General features: G+C 25.2%; 1 protein-coding gene across 1 annotated transcript; it reads left to right on the top strand.

The window, feature by feature from the left end:
* The first annotated feature begins 625 nt into the window (after nucleotides 1-625).
* On the top strand, nucleotides 626-6,488 carry LOC127286031 (putative protein MSS51 homolog, mitochondrial). The gene is made up of 2 exons (XM_051312313.1): nucleotides 626-2,211; nucleotides 5,819-6,488. The coding sequence occupies exon 1, from the start codon at nucleotides 753-755 to the stop codon at nucleotides 2,172-2,174; it is 1,422 nt and encodes a 473-aa protein (XP_051168270.1). The 5' UTR covers nucleotides 626-752; the 3' UTR covers nucleotides 2,175-2,211; nucleotides 5,819-6,488.
* The last annotated feature ends 5,640 nt before the right edge of the window (nucleotides 6,489-12,128 follow it).

The raw sequence follows: 12,128 nt of genomic DNA on the forward strand, positions 1-12,128 counted from the left end.
AGAGTTTTGTTTATGTTATGTCGGTTCTTTTTAACTTGTAATAAATAATGAGTGCTGAAAATAAATCGGTAAGTTGAAATGTTTATCAAATAAATTTAAATTCAACTAATTGTTTCGAATAACTGAAAGAAACATGTACACATGTACACTGTACAAACCATTTCACAAACATCGTCATTTTACACTTTCTTGTAGCAGAAAACGTTTTAAAGCAAAATTTGCTAAATTTTTTAATCAAATCATCTCTCTATCACTATTTTAAAGTGTTCTTACATATTAAAACAATTATTTAATATTATATTTCTTAAAAAAACATTTTTTGTTTAAAACAATTCAAAAATACCCGCCGTGAAAATGACTTTTCACGCATTTTCACGGTCCAGAAATAATGTTCATCTGATCGAAATTTGAGGTATATAAGCACCTTTAGCGCTTTTCATTCTTTGGCGTTTGTAAATTCGGCATAATGGCCTAAACAAAATAGTTCAGTGTAAGACGTTTGCGAACGTGAAGCATGAGTTAGAAAAGGACAGAAATATATTCATATCCTTTTCTATTTCATGCATCTCGTTCACTCTAACGACTTTCGCGAAGCTATTGTGCGATGACCTTAACATACATTCAACATTGGTTTGAGGGAAAGTCCATCTTGATTTAACCAAAAAAAAAAAGTTTGCGTTTTATCTTGTAGTAGTTTCTTCGGTTTCTTTTTAAAAACTTAACAAATAAAATTGAAAAAATTATAAACAAAAATGGATTATCTTCAGAAACTATGTTCTGAATCTGTCGACATTGAAAATCATGACGAAAGTATAATAGAAAGTTCACATGAATTTTACTTTCCCAATATGTGTCATATTTGTCGTTGTTTTGGTGAAGAAGCTAATATTAATCTAAAAAGATGTGGTGCTTGTCAAATGATATCCTATTGTTGTAAAGATCATCAAATAAAAGATTGGTCATCACATAAACAATTTTGCAAAGTAATATGCCAGATAAAAAAAGAATGGAAGGTTAATAATGTATTTCAATCACTAAAAAGCATTGCTCAAAAAAAGGCATTAATCTATTTGGAAGATGATGTTGATAAACAAAAATACCATCTTTCACTTAATAATTTAAATATGCGTTTGGTAATAGAAACTGTTACATTACTACGGAGAAAATTAACAAAAATTGAATTTCAAATGATTTCATTTCCAAGAATTTGTACCGTTTGTTATGAAAGTAATTCTGATCTTCTTATAAATTGCAAAAAATGTCCTTTATCAAGCTTTTGTAAGGATCATTTAAATTATTCTAATCATGAAAGTGAATGTAAAAAAAATATCGCTTGTTTTAATACAGTGAGAAGTATATTTTATCGTTTAAAATCATTTACACTATTTGATAAGATGATGATTGATTCTCCTTATTATAATGCCACAAAGAAATTGCCCTCTTCAATGTTAGAATTTATTGAAATGCGCTCGTCAACAGATTTAACTCAATTTGGAAAAAGTGATGTAATAAATGTTTCAGAAGACATTAAATCGACAATATTTAAACGTTTATTATCAGATCGATTTTCAAGAGGATTTACAACACTTTTTGCCATTGAGAAATTGTCTCTTAATAATTTACAATCAATGGTAATACACATCGTTGGATCAAATATAGGTGAAACAATTGTCACCGATTGGGAAGTGATATTACATTTTTTGCCAAATTTGCAAAAATTACAATTGATTTTTATTGGTCCTGATGTGTTCTCAAATTCGAAAGAAACAAAAATAGTTTGTAATCTCTGCAAAATGGAAAATAAAAAATTAATATTTGAGACAAGAAAAACATTGTATCATGATTATTGTAGAGAAGAGAGTTTTTTAAAACCTGATTTGATTGCCTGTTTTGATCCAGGTTTTCACGTTTACAAAACATGGAAGAAATCTATAAAAGTTTTAAATAAAGGACAATGTCCTTTATTAGTAACAGCTATACACAATGTTGAAGCGTGTATTGATAAATGTTACATTGATTCTGAATATCCTTCTGCAAAATGTATTTTTAACGATAATAATCCTTTTGCTTATATTTGTTATCAAAGGCAGGATATTTACTATCCTATAGCTGCAAATAATCAATGTTTGTATATCTATGAATCTCTTGACAAGAAAAATAAAACCACCAAGTGATATGAAATTTTTCTCTTCATCATCATTTTTACATGATGTAAGTTTATTTTTTCATTCATAATATTTGATTATATAGCCTATTATGGTGTTACATCGAGAAAAAAGATTTCTATGATTCAAAGAAAATTTATTTATTTCAAACAAATTAACTTCGTTTCAAAGAAATTTGTTATTTAATTCAAATAAATGTTTCTTTGACTCTATATCAATGTTAGAATTTCTTCGATTTAATGCACAAATTTTTTTTTCATTCAAAGAAAATTTTTTTGAATCAAAGAAATTTTCTTTGAATGAAAGAAGCTTTTTTTGTTCCAAAGAAAATTTTCTTTTGAATGAAAGAAAACAAGTCAAAGAAACTGGGGACGCATGAATATTCCCTTCTTCATTAGACTTGACGGAATTTTTGTGATGTCAAATTGAAAATTATCGAATTTACATTCATCTAGAATTTTAAAATATAGATTTTATAATGAGCCCAATTTTAATAATGAAAAATTTATATTTAACAAAATTCTGATTTTGCAGAATTTCTATTTAATTGAACTTAGATAAAGCAGATTTTCTAATATATCGGAATTTTCAAATAACACAATTTCCATTTAACAAAATTGATATCTAGAAAAATTTTCATAAAAAAAGAATTTTTATTTATCAGAGTTGTTCTTTTGTCGAATGTCTATTTATCCGAATATTCACTTAAAAAGTATTTTTATTAACAGAATTTCCAACTAAAAGAATTTCTACATAACAAAATTCTTATTTAATAAAAGTTTTATTCAAAAAATTTAACAGAAATTCTTCTTAGCTAAATTTTTAAGGCAGAGAATTTCTATTTCACCGATACTTTATTTGACCGAAGTTTCACTTATCCGAATTTTCATTAGATAGAAATTGTTAAAATGTCGAATTTCCATTTGATCGAACTTTCATATATCAGATATTCCCGCTGAAATTTGTATACCAAGTGGATAATCTGATATGTGAAAGTTCGATCAAATGGAAATTCGACATTTTAACATTTCTATGTAATGAAAATTCGGATAAGTGAAACTTCGGTCAAATAAAGTATCGGAGAAATAGAAATTCTCTGTCTTAAAAATTTAGCTAAGAAGAATTTCTGTTAAATGACAATACTATTAAATAAAAATTAGATTGTATAGAAATTTGTTGAATAAAACTTTTGTTAAATAAGAATTTTGTTATAAAGAAATTCTTTTAGTTGGAAATTCTGTTAATAAAAATACGTTTTAAGTGAATATTCGGATAAATAGACATTCGACAAAAGAACAACTCTGATAAATAAAAATTCTTTTTTATGGAAATTTTTCTAGATATCAATTTTGTTAAATGGAAATTGTGTTATTTGAAAATTCCGATATATTGGAAAATCTGCTTTATCTAAGTTCAATTAAATAAAAATTCTATACAAAATCAGAATTTTGTTAAATAGAAATTTTTCATTATTAAAATTGGGCTCATTATAAAATCTCTATTTTAAAATTCTACATGAATGTAAATTCTATAATTTTTAATTTGACACCACAAAAATTCCGTCAAGTCTAATGAAGAAGGGAATATTCATGCGTCCCAGAAACTGGTTTCTTTAAATCAAAGAAATCTTTTCTCTGGGTGTATATGCAGAAATATGGTATTTTGATGCACTGATTAAATCATAGTGAAAATGTCCACAAATTTGATTTTTCAAGGTAAAAAGATACTAAATTCGAATGTTTTTTTTTCTTTTGATAAAATATGCAAAATTTTCGAAAATATTTTACACAAAAGTTGTAGATTTCATTGAAATATATTTTTTATATCCTGTAATATTTTTTGAAAATTTTACATACTTTTTTGCCTAAAAAATATTTCTTATACCTAGTTTTTATTAATCAACAAATTATAAAAAAAAAAATTTTTTAGGTAAACAATTTTATAATTTTCCGTGTTAAAAAAAATTTATTTCTAATCGTTGACCATAAACGTTAGGTACTTCAGCATCGTAAAAAACATGGATTTTTAATCTTTTTTTTAAAGATTTTCACTGTGAAAATAAAATTTTCAGGTATTTTTACTATGATTTTCATAACAAGCGCATCAGAAATTCATTCCGAAAAATTAAAAAAAATTGCTTCCCCATATAAAGGGACTAGGTTTTAAAAATAAGATTTTAATTTATAAATTGCAATAGATAATAGTAAATTATTTTACGATCATTTTTTGCATCAAATTTTCAGGTCTCGGATTATACGACTATTTTTTCATAACTACAACTTTTTTCGACTTATTTTAATAAGTTGCCATTTTTTCAATTTTTTTTTTACAAAATTTTCAAACGAAATACGTTTTCTTAGTATATATAATGCACATCTTCTTTCTTTTAATTACTTAAATTATCTTAAACTATTTTTCAATTAAAAATTTTATGAAATTCAATAAGTTTCTAAAATTAAAAAAAAAAAATCAGCAAATAAGGTACCAAAAATTTTAAATCACTTAAGATTCAACAATTTTCACAAATTTCAATTTAAAACCTTCTAAAATTTAATTATTTCTATAATTTTTAATCTATAACTCTTCAAAAATTCAATTATTTTTTAATAATTTTAATATTTCTTTAAAAATTAAATATAATTTAAAAAAGTTTCAATAAAAACTCTAAAATTGAATTGTCAGAAATTAAAAAAAAATAAACTACAGCAGTTTAAATTTCCAGAAAATTTATTTCAAATTTAAAATATTTTGTAATTCAATTATTTTGAAAAAAAAAATTAATTTAATAATCTGTAAAACTTAATTTTTGTCCCGACAATTTTTTGACAATTAAAATTAAAACTTAATATTTACTTGAACCAAATAATTTTTATTTGAATTAAATAAATTGTATTTGAACGAATAATTTCTATATTTTGAAGTAAATACCATTTAATTGATTCAAATAATTATTTGATACAAATAAATATTTATTCGTTAGTCAAGTAATCGAGTATTTGAATCAAATAAATTTTTTTTTTTTCAGTGTATTATAAGGAATTAATAACAATGAATTTAATGTCTAATAATATTAGTTATTTAAAGTAAAATATTTATTAACTAATTATTAAATTTAACTAAATATTTTAAAAATGGACTTTTTCGACTTTTTTTAGAATGTAAATCAACTAGAACAACTTTTTTTGTGTCTTAAAGTTGATCCGAGACCTGAATTTTCGAAAAGTTAATTCAAAAACATAGTTCAGAAAAAAAAAGTTCAAAAAAATTATGAGCGTTCAAAAAAAAAAAAATTTTTTAAATTTATATCTCGTAAGCGATTTGATAAAAAATTTCGAAAAAATAATGAAACATTTTTTCGCAATGTTCAAAAAGTTAAAAAAAAAAGTTTTAGCCAAATATTCATCCTTTTATCATAATATCATTAAAATTATAAAAATATTTTCATAAAATATATAATTATTTTTTTAATGATGTCATTATAAAAGGGTGAATATAAATTTCGTGATGATAATATATTATATCCCTTGAAAAGGAACTGTAGTTGGGAAAATATTTTTATTTATTAAAATCATATAACCGTATTATAGGCCTTCTTATTTCACTGATTATATGTCATTGAATTTTTTAATTTATTGTATTTAAATTTGTTTCAGTGGGTTGCAGACTTCAATTTTCACATGATCTTAAAAAAAAGTGATGAATATTCTTTTAATTGAAATAACTGCGTTTTGTTCGTCTTCTTCATTGTTTTTTATTCGCATTTGACTAAAGTCTAAAGATATATTGTTTATGTTCGTTACAAGTATGATTTTAAATAATAATAATACAATAAAAATAAAAAAAAAAAAAATTTTACATGTTCATTTAAACTGTTATTAATAACACAATATGAATACATAATGTAAAATTCACAATTAAATATGTAGTACCTATTTAAATATTTTCTAAAAAAAAAAAATATTTTATAACTTGATAACAGTTTATGTGCCAATGTCTACGAGTCGTACAATTTTAAGCGTTTTTGTACATCTACAAAGGGTGTCAATAAAAATTACTTTTAAATAGTAATTTAAATGTTATTAAATGTACTTATACAGAGGAAAAGTTTAATTATTTATGAATGATTCAATGTTATTCAACGAAAATCATCGCCGAGGACTGTAAAAAATAAAATATTTTCCAAAAATTATTTTGTGAGTATCAATATTACGAAATTAAAAGAAAATTATTAAAACTATTCTTATCTATTGTGAAATATTGAATATTTAAAGAGTAAGAGATGCTGAAAAGTTGGTAAAAAAATATTTATGAAAAAAGAATTTATAATTTATCTTAAAAGTTTCAAAGAATAGTTGCGGTGTTTATTCATAATGACTAATTGTACACTGAAAAAAAATAGTATTGAATCAAGAAAACCTATGTACTTGACCGTATTTTATACCAATATTTTCTTGATCCAAGAAATTTTTATTAGTTTTGAAGTAAATTTTCTTGGATCAAGAAAATATTGATATAAAATACGGTCAAGTACATAGGTTTTCTTGATTCAATACTATTTTTTTTTTCAGTGTATTATATATTTTAAAAAAGGGTTTCTATAATTCCTAGAAAATATGAAATACATTAAATTCTTATGGAATTTAATTTTGATTTGTTGGAATTGTGGAAATGTTATGAAAGTTTTTATTTGAATATAATAAATTAACTTCCTTCTAATTAACGGATAAAAATTGTAAAATTTATATTTATTCGACAGATGAAATTTGAAATTGCATAAATTTTATCTGTTATTTAAATATTTATAATAAAAATTAAAGTCATTCTGAATAAATTCCAAGAAAAAGAAAATTTTCAATGTAGGTATAGTAATGATTACTATACAGTTTATAGTAGAAACAGCTATACAACATATGATAGAAATTGATAAAAACTGAAAGTATGAGATTTTTTTTATAATTGTGAATTTTTGAAATGTTCTTAATTACTTTATTTTTAAGATCATATAAAGTTCCAAAATAAGTAAATTGATACATTTTTGGACATATTTTACGCTGGTTATGATATAGTTTAAAGGTTACATAAAAAGTTTTAAATAAAAATTATAATAAAGTAACTTTTGTCGAAATTAAAAATTTTTTTTAACGTTAATAACTCTGAATAAAATTACTCTAAAATATTTGTTAATAGATTTAAAGGTACGATTTCAAAAACTCTACAAAATGATAGAAAAACATGATTTTTGGATTTCTAATTTCAAAAAACGTAAAAATAAAAATAATATGAAAATTCATATTACAAAACAGTGTATAACAATTATTTTAATAAAGTTTAATTATATAATATAATAAATTGTAATAGTAAGTTTGTATGGTATTCCAGTTTAACTGTAGAAGATCCGCGTTCGAACACACGATGGATGGCACTCGTACCGTTAAGATCGTATTACGGGATTATGCACTTTTTATTAAATTTTTACTATGTCTTTTACTGCTCTTTTGTCTGTGATATTTTCATTTTGCATCATATAAATATTTTTACTAGAAATTAATTTTAAAAAAATGATACATTAAAAGAACTGCCGAAATATATGCTATGAAAATCATTTTTTAAAATAAATATGTAATAAAAATTTTTCTAAAAAAAAACAAAGGCACCGTTTTGCATTCACGTTTTAAAAATGTTAAAAGTTTTAATCTAATGTTTTTTATTTCCGAAACATAAAAATGGCAATAAGTATTAAATGTTTACGATTACCTATTTTGATAAAAAAAAAAAAAATAATAATGTATCAGTGGAAACATTTTTTTCTATTTCAATAAACAAATTTAATCTACTAAATATTCCAATAAGATAGTTTAGAGAAATATTCACATACAATGGTAATTTTTTTCTAAATTTGTAAAAATAAAAATAATTGGACATAAAGTTAATTGATTTTAATGAGTTTACTTTTTTTTTATTATAAAAATTATATTATTCTAGAAATCATAAAATTTACGTGGAATTTCAATTTTTTTTTTTCATAAAATCATTGAAATAATTAAATTTAATTAGGTAAAAAAAATGTGGTAAATTTTTCTGAAAATTTATTATATGGAATAAATGTGAATTTGTGATAACATTAATTTGAGTGTGAAAATTAAATGCCAAATGGAAATTTTTTTTCACTAAATATATAAGTAAAAATAAATTACTGAAATAGTAAATAAGTTTGAAACGCAGAAACTTTAAACGATACATAGTTTAATTTTAATGGTTTTAAAAGATAACAATTATTATTTTTCAATGATGTTTATGAATTTTTAACTATTATAACAATTTTTCGGTTTTTTTATATTCATATAATTGCGCAGTTTTCTGATGAATAAAAATCTAACGATGAAAGTATATATATATATATATATATATATATATATGTACACAAGTTCATGTGTTTAGTTTACAAGAAAGTAATTAGATAATTAAATCAGTTTTCCTGTTTTGCTAGCTATAAGGAAAATTCCTTCCTCGAGGACACTTAACTGCAAAAATAATACACACCTGTGGAATCTTATCACGTTGCTTCGTCGGCTTCCTATCCAGTCCCATTAATGTAAATAATGAATAATTATAGTAAATTATATAATGTTAATTAACAAAATAATGACTTTGGATGCGTTTATTTATATACTAGCAATTTTTTAATCAAACTCCAAGTTTAATGACATTTAAAGATATATTAATTAATAATTATTATTTTCTAGAATTAATTTGCAAACTGATAAAAAAAGAAAAGTAATATCGAATTATCTAGAAACTAAACGAAGTTCTGAGAATTATTTAATGTTTCGCTAAAATAATCGAGTTAATTAAAAATGTACATTATAGGGTAAAATGTGCAGTGACTGTGATTATTTATTTGTTTAACTATACATATCACATGTTTCGCGTCAAAAAAATGTATAATTTTTAGAGTGACTTAAAAAATTTAAACTTAACTTCAAAATCAAAATTGTTGATACATGAATTTTTTTAAAAACAAAATTGATTTAAATTATTTAACTTTTTAATATAAATTTTATTCAATTTTTTCATTTTAATTTAACTTTAATTCTTTACATTAATTTTTTCAAATGAAATTTTAATTTTATTAATATTAATTTTAGAAAATATTTCAAATTAAGTGTTAAGAAATTGTTGATAGAAAACTTTTTAGACTATTATATTTTAATTTTTAAGTTTAAAAATGTATTGAGAATTATAATAAAAAGGGGGAGCATTACAAGAAATGATAATCTTTGAAATAAATAACAATTTACAAAATTTTAAATATATAGAAATTTAAATTTCATACATTTAAAATAATGCTTGCCATTTGTGTAAATTAAATACTAAAATAAAATTTTAGAAATTAATCATTTCAAAGTGTGTCGCTACGTTCAAGATAAAATTCACTTGCCGATCGCGGATTCACCTCGACAGAGCGATGGCAGCATCGCCTCTTCTGGACCAGTCCCCCAGTGGCCCCTTCTTCTATGCGGGGAGACCGGGAAACTATGCAGGGGCCATGCTTTCTCTGCATCCTCCTTCCTGTCCTTCAGTCTGAAGAAAAGAAACATTTAAAAATTAAAAAGAAAATTAAAAATTGCAATTTTTCATACAACCATGTTTTTTCAATTATTATCTACCTATATATTACAAAAAGGTATTGCAGCCGCCGCTGTTTCAAGACTCTGAATATAGCCACAAGTTCCCCCCCCCCTCTCCTCTATCCTCGGATTTCCCGCAAAAAATGACTTACATTTTGAGGTTATGTTCGTTTCAAAACTCTGAATATAGCCGCAAGTCCTCTTCCCCTACACTCTTCTCTTCGGATTTCCCGCCAAAAATGGCCTAAATTTTGAGGTTATGTTCGTTTCAAGACTGAATATAGCCGCAAGTCCTCCCCCCTCCTCTCACCGGATTTCACGCCAAAAATGATTTTCATTTAAAGGTTATGTTCGTTTCAAGACTCTGAATATAAACGCAATCCCCCCCCCCTTCCGTTGAGAGGGGGGTGGATTCCCCGCCGAAAATGACCTGAATTTAGAGGTTGCGTTCGTTTCAAGACTCTGAATATAGTCGCAATAAGCCCTCCCTCCCTTACGTTGAGAGGGAGGTGGATTTTCCGCCAAAAATGACATAAATTTTGAGGTTATGTTCGTTTCAAGACTCTGAATATAGTCGCAAGCCCCCTCACTCTTAGTTGAGAGGAGGTGGATTCCCCGCCAAAAATGACCTGAATTTAGAGTTTAGGTTATTTTGGCGGGAAACGACCAAGAAACAAACATAACCTCAAATGTAAGTCAAATTTTGGCAGTAAAATTTAAATAAATTCGATAAATTTTGTTTTAAAAATTAAAAATTATTATTAATAAAAATCATAAATAACATTTAAAAAAATAAATAATAAAATATTAATAATAGTTTTAAACACGAAGTAGTACATATAAGGAGACCCCACTGCTATATTAAGCCCACGAAAAGTTGAAGCTGATTTCCCAGTTTCTCTTACAATTAACGGAGGTGTCGAACCTATCGGAAAAGTTGGGAACTAGTTACCCACACTGACACAAAATGTGTACATACAGTTACTAACACATAGAACTTTCGCAAAATGCCTACCGTGACATAACCTGCATAAACTAATTGTTTTTTTCCGGTTTTTGTAAATAATTTAAAGAAAAGTAAGAAAATATGATTAGTGGTTCCATTAAAGGTTGCAAAACAAATTGTGTTAAAGGCAATACAAAATATAAATCTATTTACAAAACTATTTTCAATGAAATCCAAATAATGATGAGCATTTAATTGCAAGAGAAACGGGGAAAACGGCTTCAGCCTTTCCCAGACAGTGGTGTCTCCTTATACTGCTTTGTGTTTGAAGGAAACGACCAAAAAACGAACATAACCTCAAATGTAGGTCAAATTATGGCAGGAAAATTTAAAAAAATTCGATAAATTTTGTTTTAAAAATTATTATTAATAATAATCATAAATAACATTTAAAAAAATAAATAATAAAATATTAATAATAGTTTTAAATTCCAGAAATTGGCCAAACATAAACTCAAAATAGGTCATAAGGCCGCATCTACAAAAACAATAAAAAACGGGGGGTTGGCGCGTGAAGCGCGCAGGGGGGCGATGCCCCTCTATAGTTATAAAATAAAAAAATCTTACCGTGGACATCTTTCGCCTATGCCCGATCTCCATCCTGGAGCGGTACTCGAACGCTGGTTTCCAAATTGGCAAAAAAATCACTCACACGCGGTTTTAAGAATTTCGCACACTCCCGGACCACATGTTAAGTTAAAAAAAAAAAATTTCATTTAATACGATCGCGGGTTTATAGAAATTGCGAACACTCCCGAAAGCTAAAACACTGATTTTTAAAGAATTAAAAATGTTAATTTAATTTTCACAAATACGTGGTCATCAAATAACGAAACGCCCGATGATAATTTGCGATTTCGAACCGATGTATATGACCGACGCTAGACAAATGTTCTCCCCCCCATGAAATTGATGAAGCACAAAAGTGAATTTTAAACCACATGATCATACGAAATTTAGGCGCGCGAGAATAATTTTGATTTTTGCACTAATCACGTTCAAGGCAATGGGGGGGGGGATGTGAAAATGCGTCACTGAGAGGGTAGAAACGCGTCTATTGCTTTCTCTCTCACTCTTATTTATCTAATATGTAATTTTAAATTAAATATATAAATTATGTAACAAAAACATTTATTTTTTTTAATTAGAATTTAAAACAGTATTACAATATGATAATCGAAAATATATACATTTTCAAAAAAAAATTATCCCCACCATTTCAAATTCAATAAGAGTGACAAAGATAGAAGAGACGCACGCTTGATTTTCGCGCGACAATGCGACAATTTAATGTAACGCATAATTTTTTTTTTTTTTAAAGTTTTGCGT

Source organism: Leptopilina boulardi, unplaced genomic scaffold, assembly GCF_019393585.1.
Source record: "Leptopilina boulardi isolate dan_hultmark-lab unplaced genomic scaffold, ZJU_Lbou_2.1 LbouV2_342, whole genome shotgun sequence".
NCBI classification, from domain to species: domain Eukaryota; kingdom Metazoa; phylum Arthropoda; class Insecta; order Hymenoptera; family Figitidae; genus Leptopilina; species Leptopilina boulardi.

Bases quoted from the DNA above. Each gene is read 5' to 3' on its own strand.
- LOC127286031 (XM_051312313.1), top strand. From the start codon at position 753: ATGGATTATCTTCAGAAACTATGTTCTGAATCTGTCGACATTGAAAAT.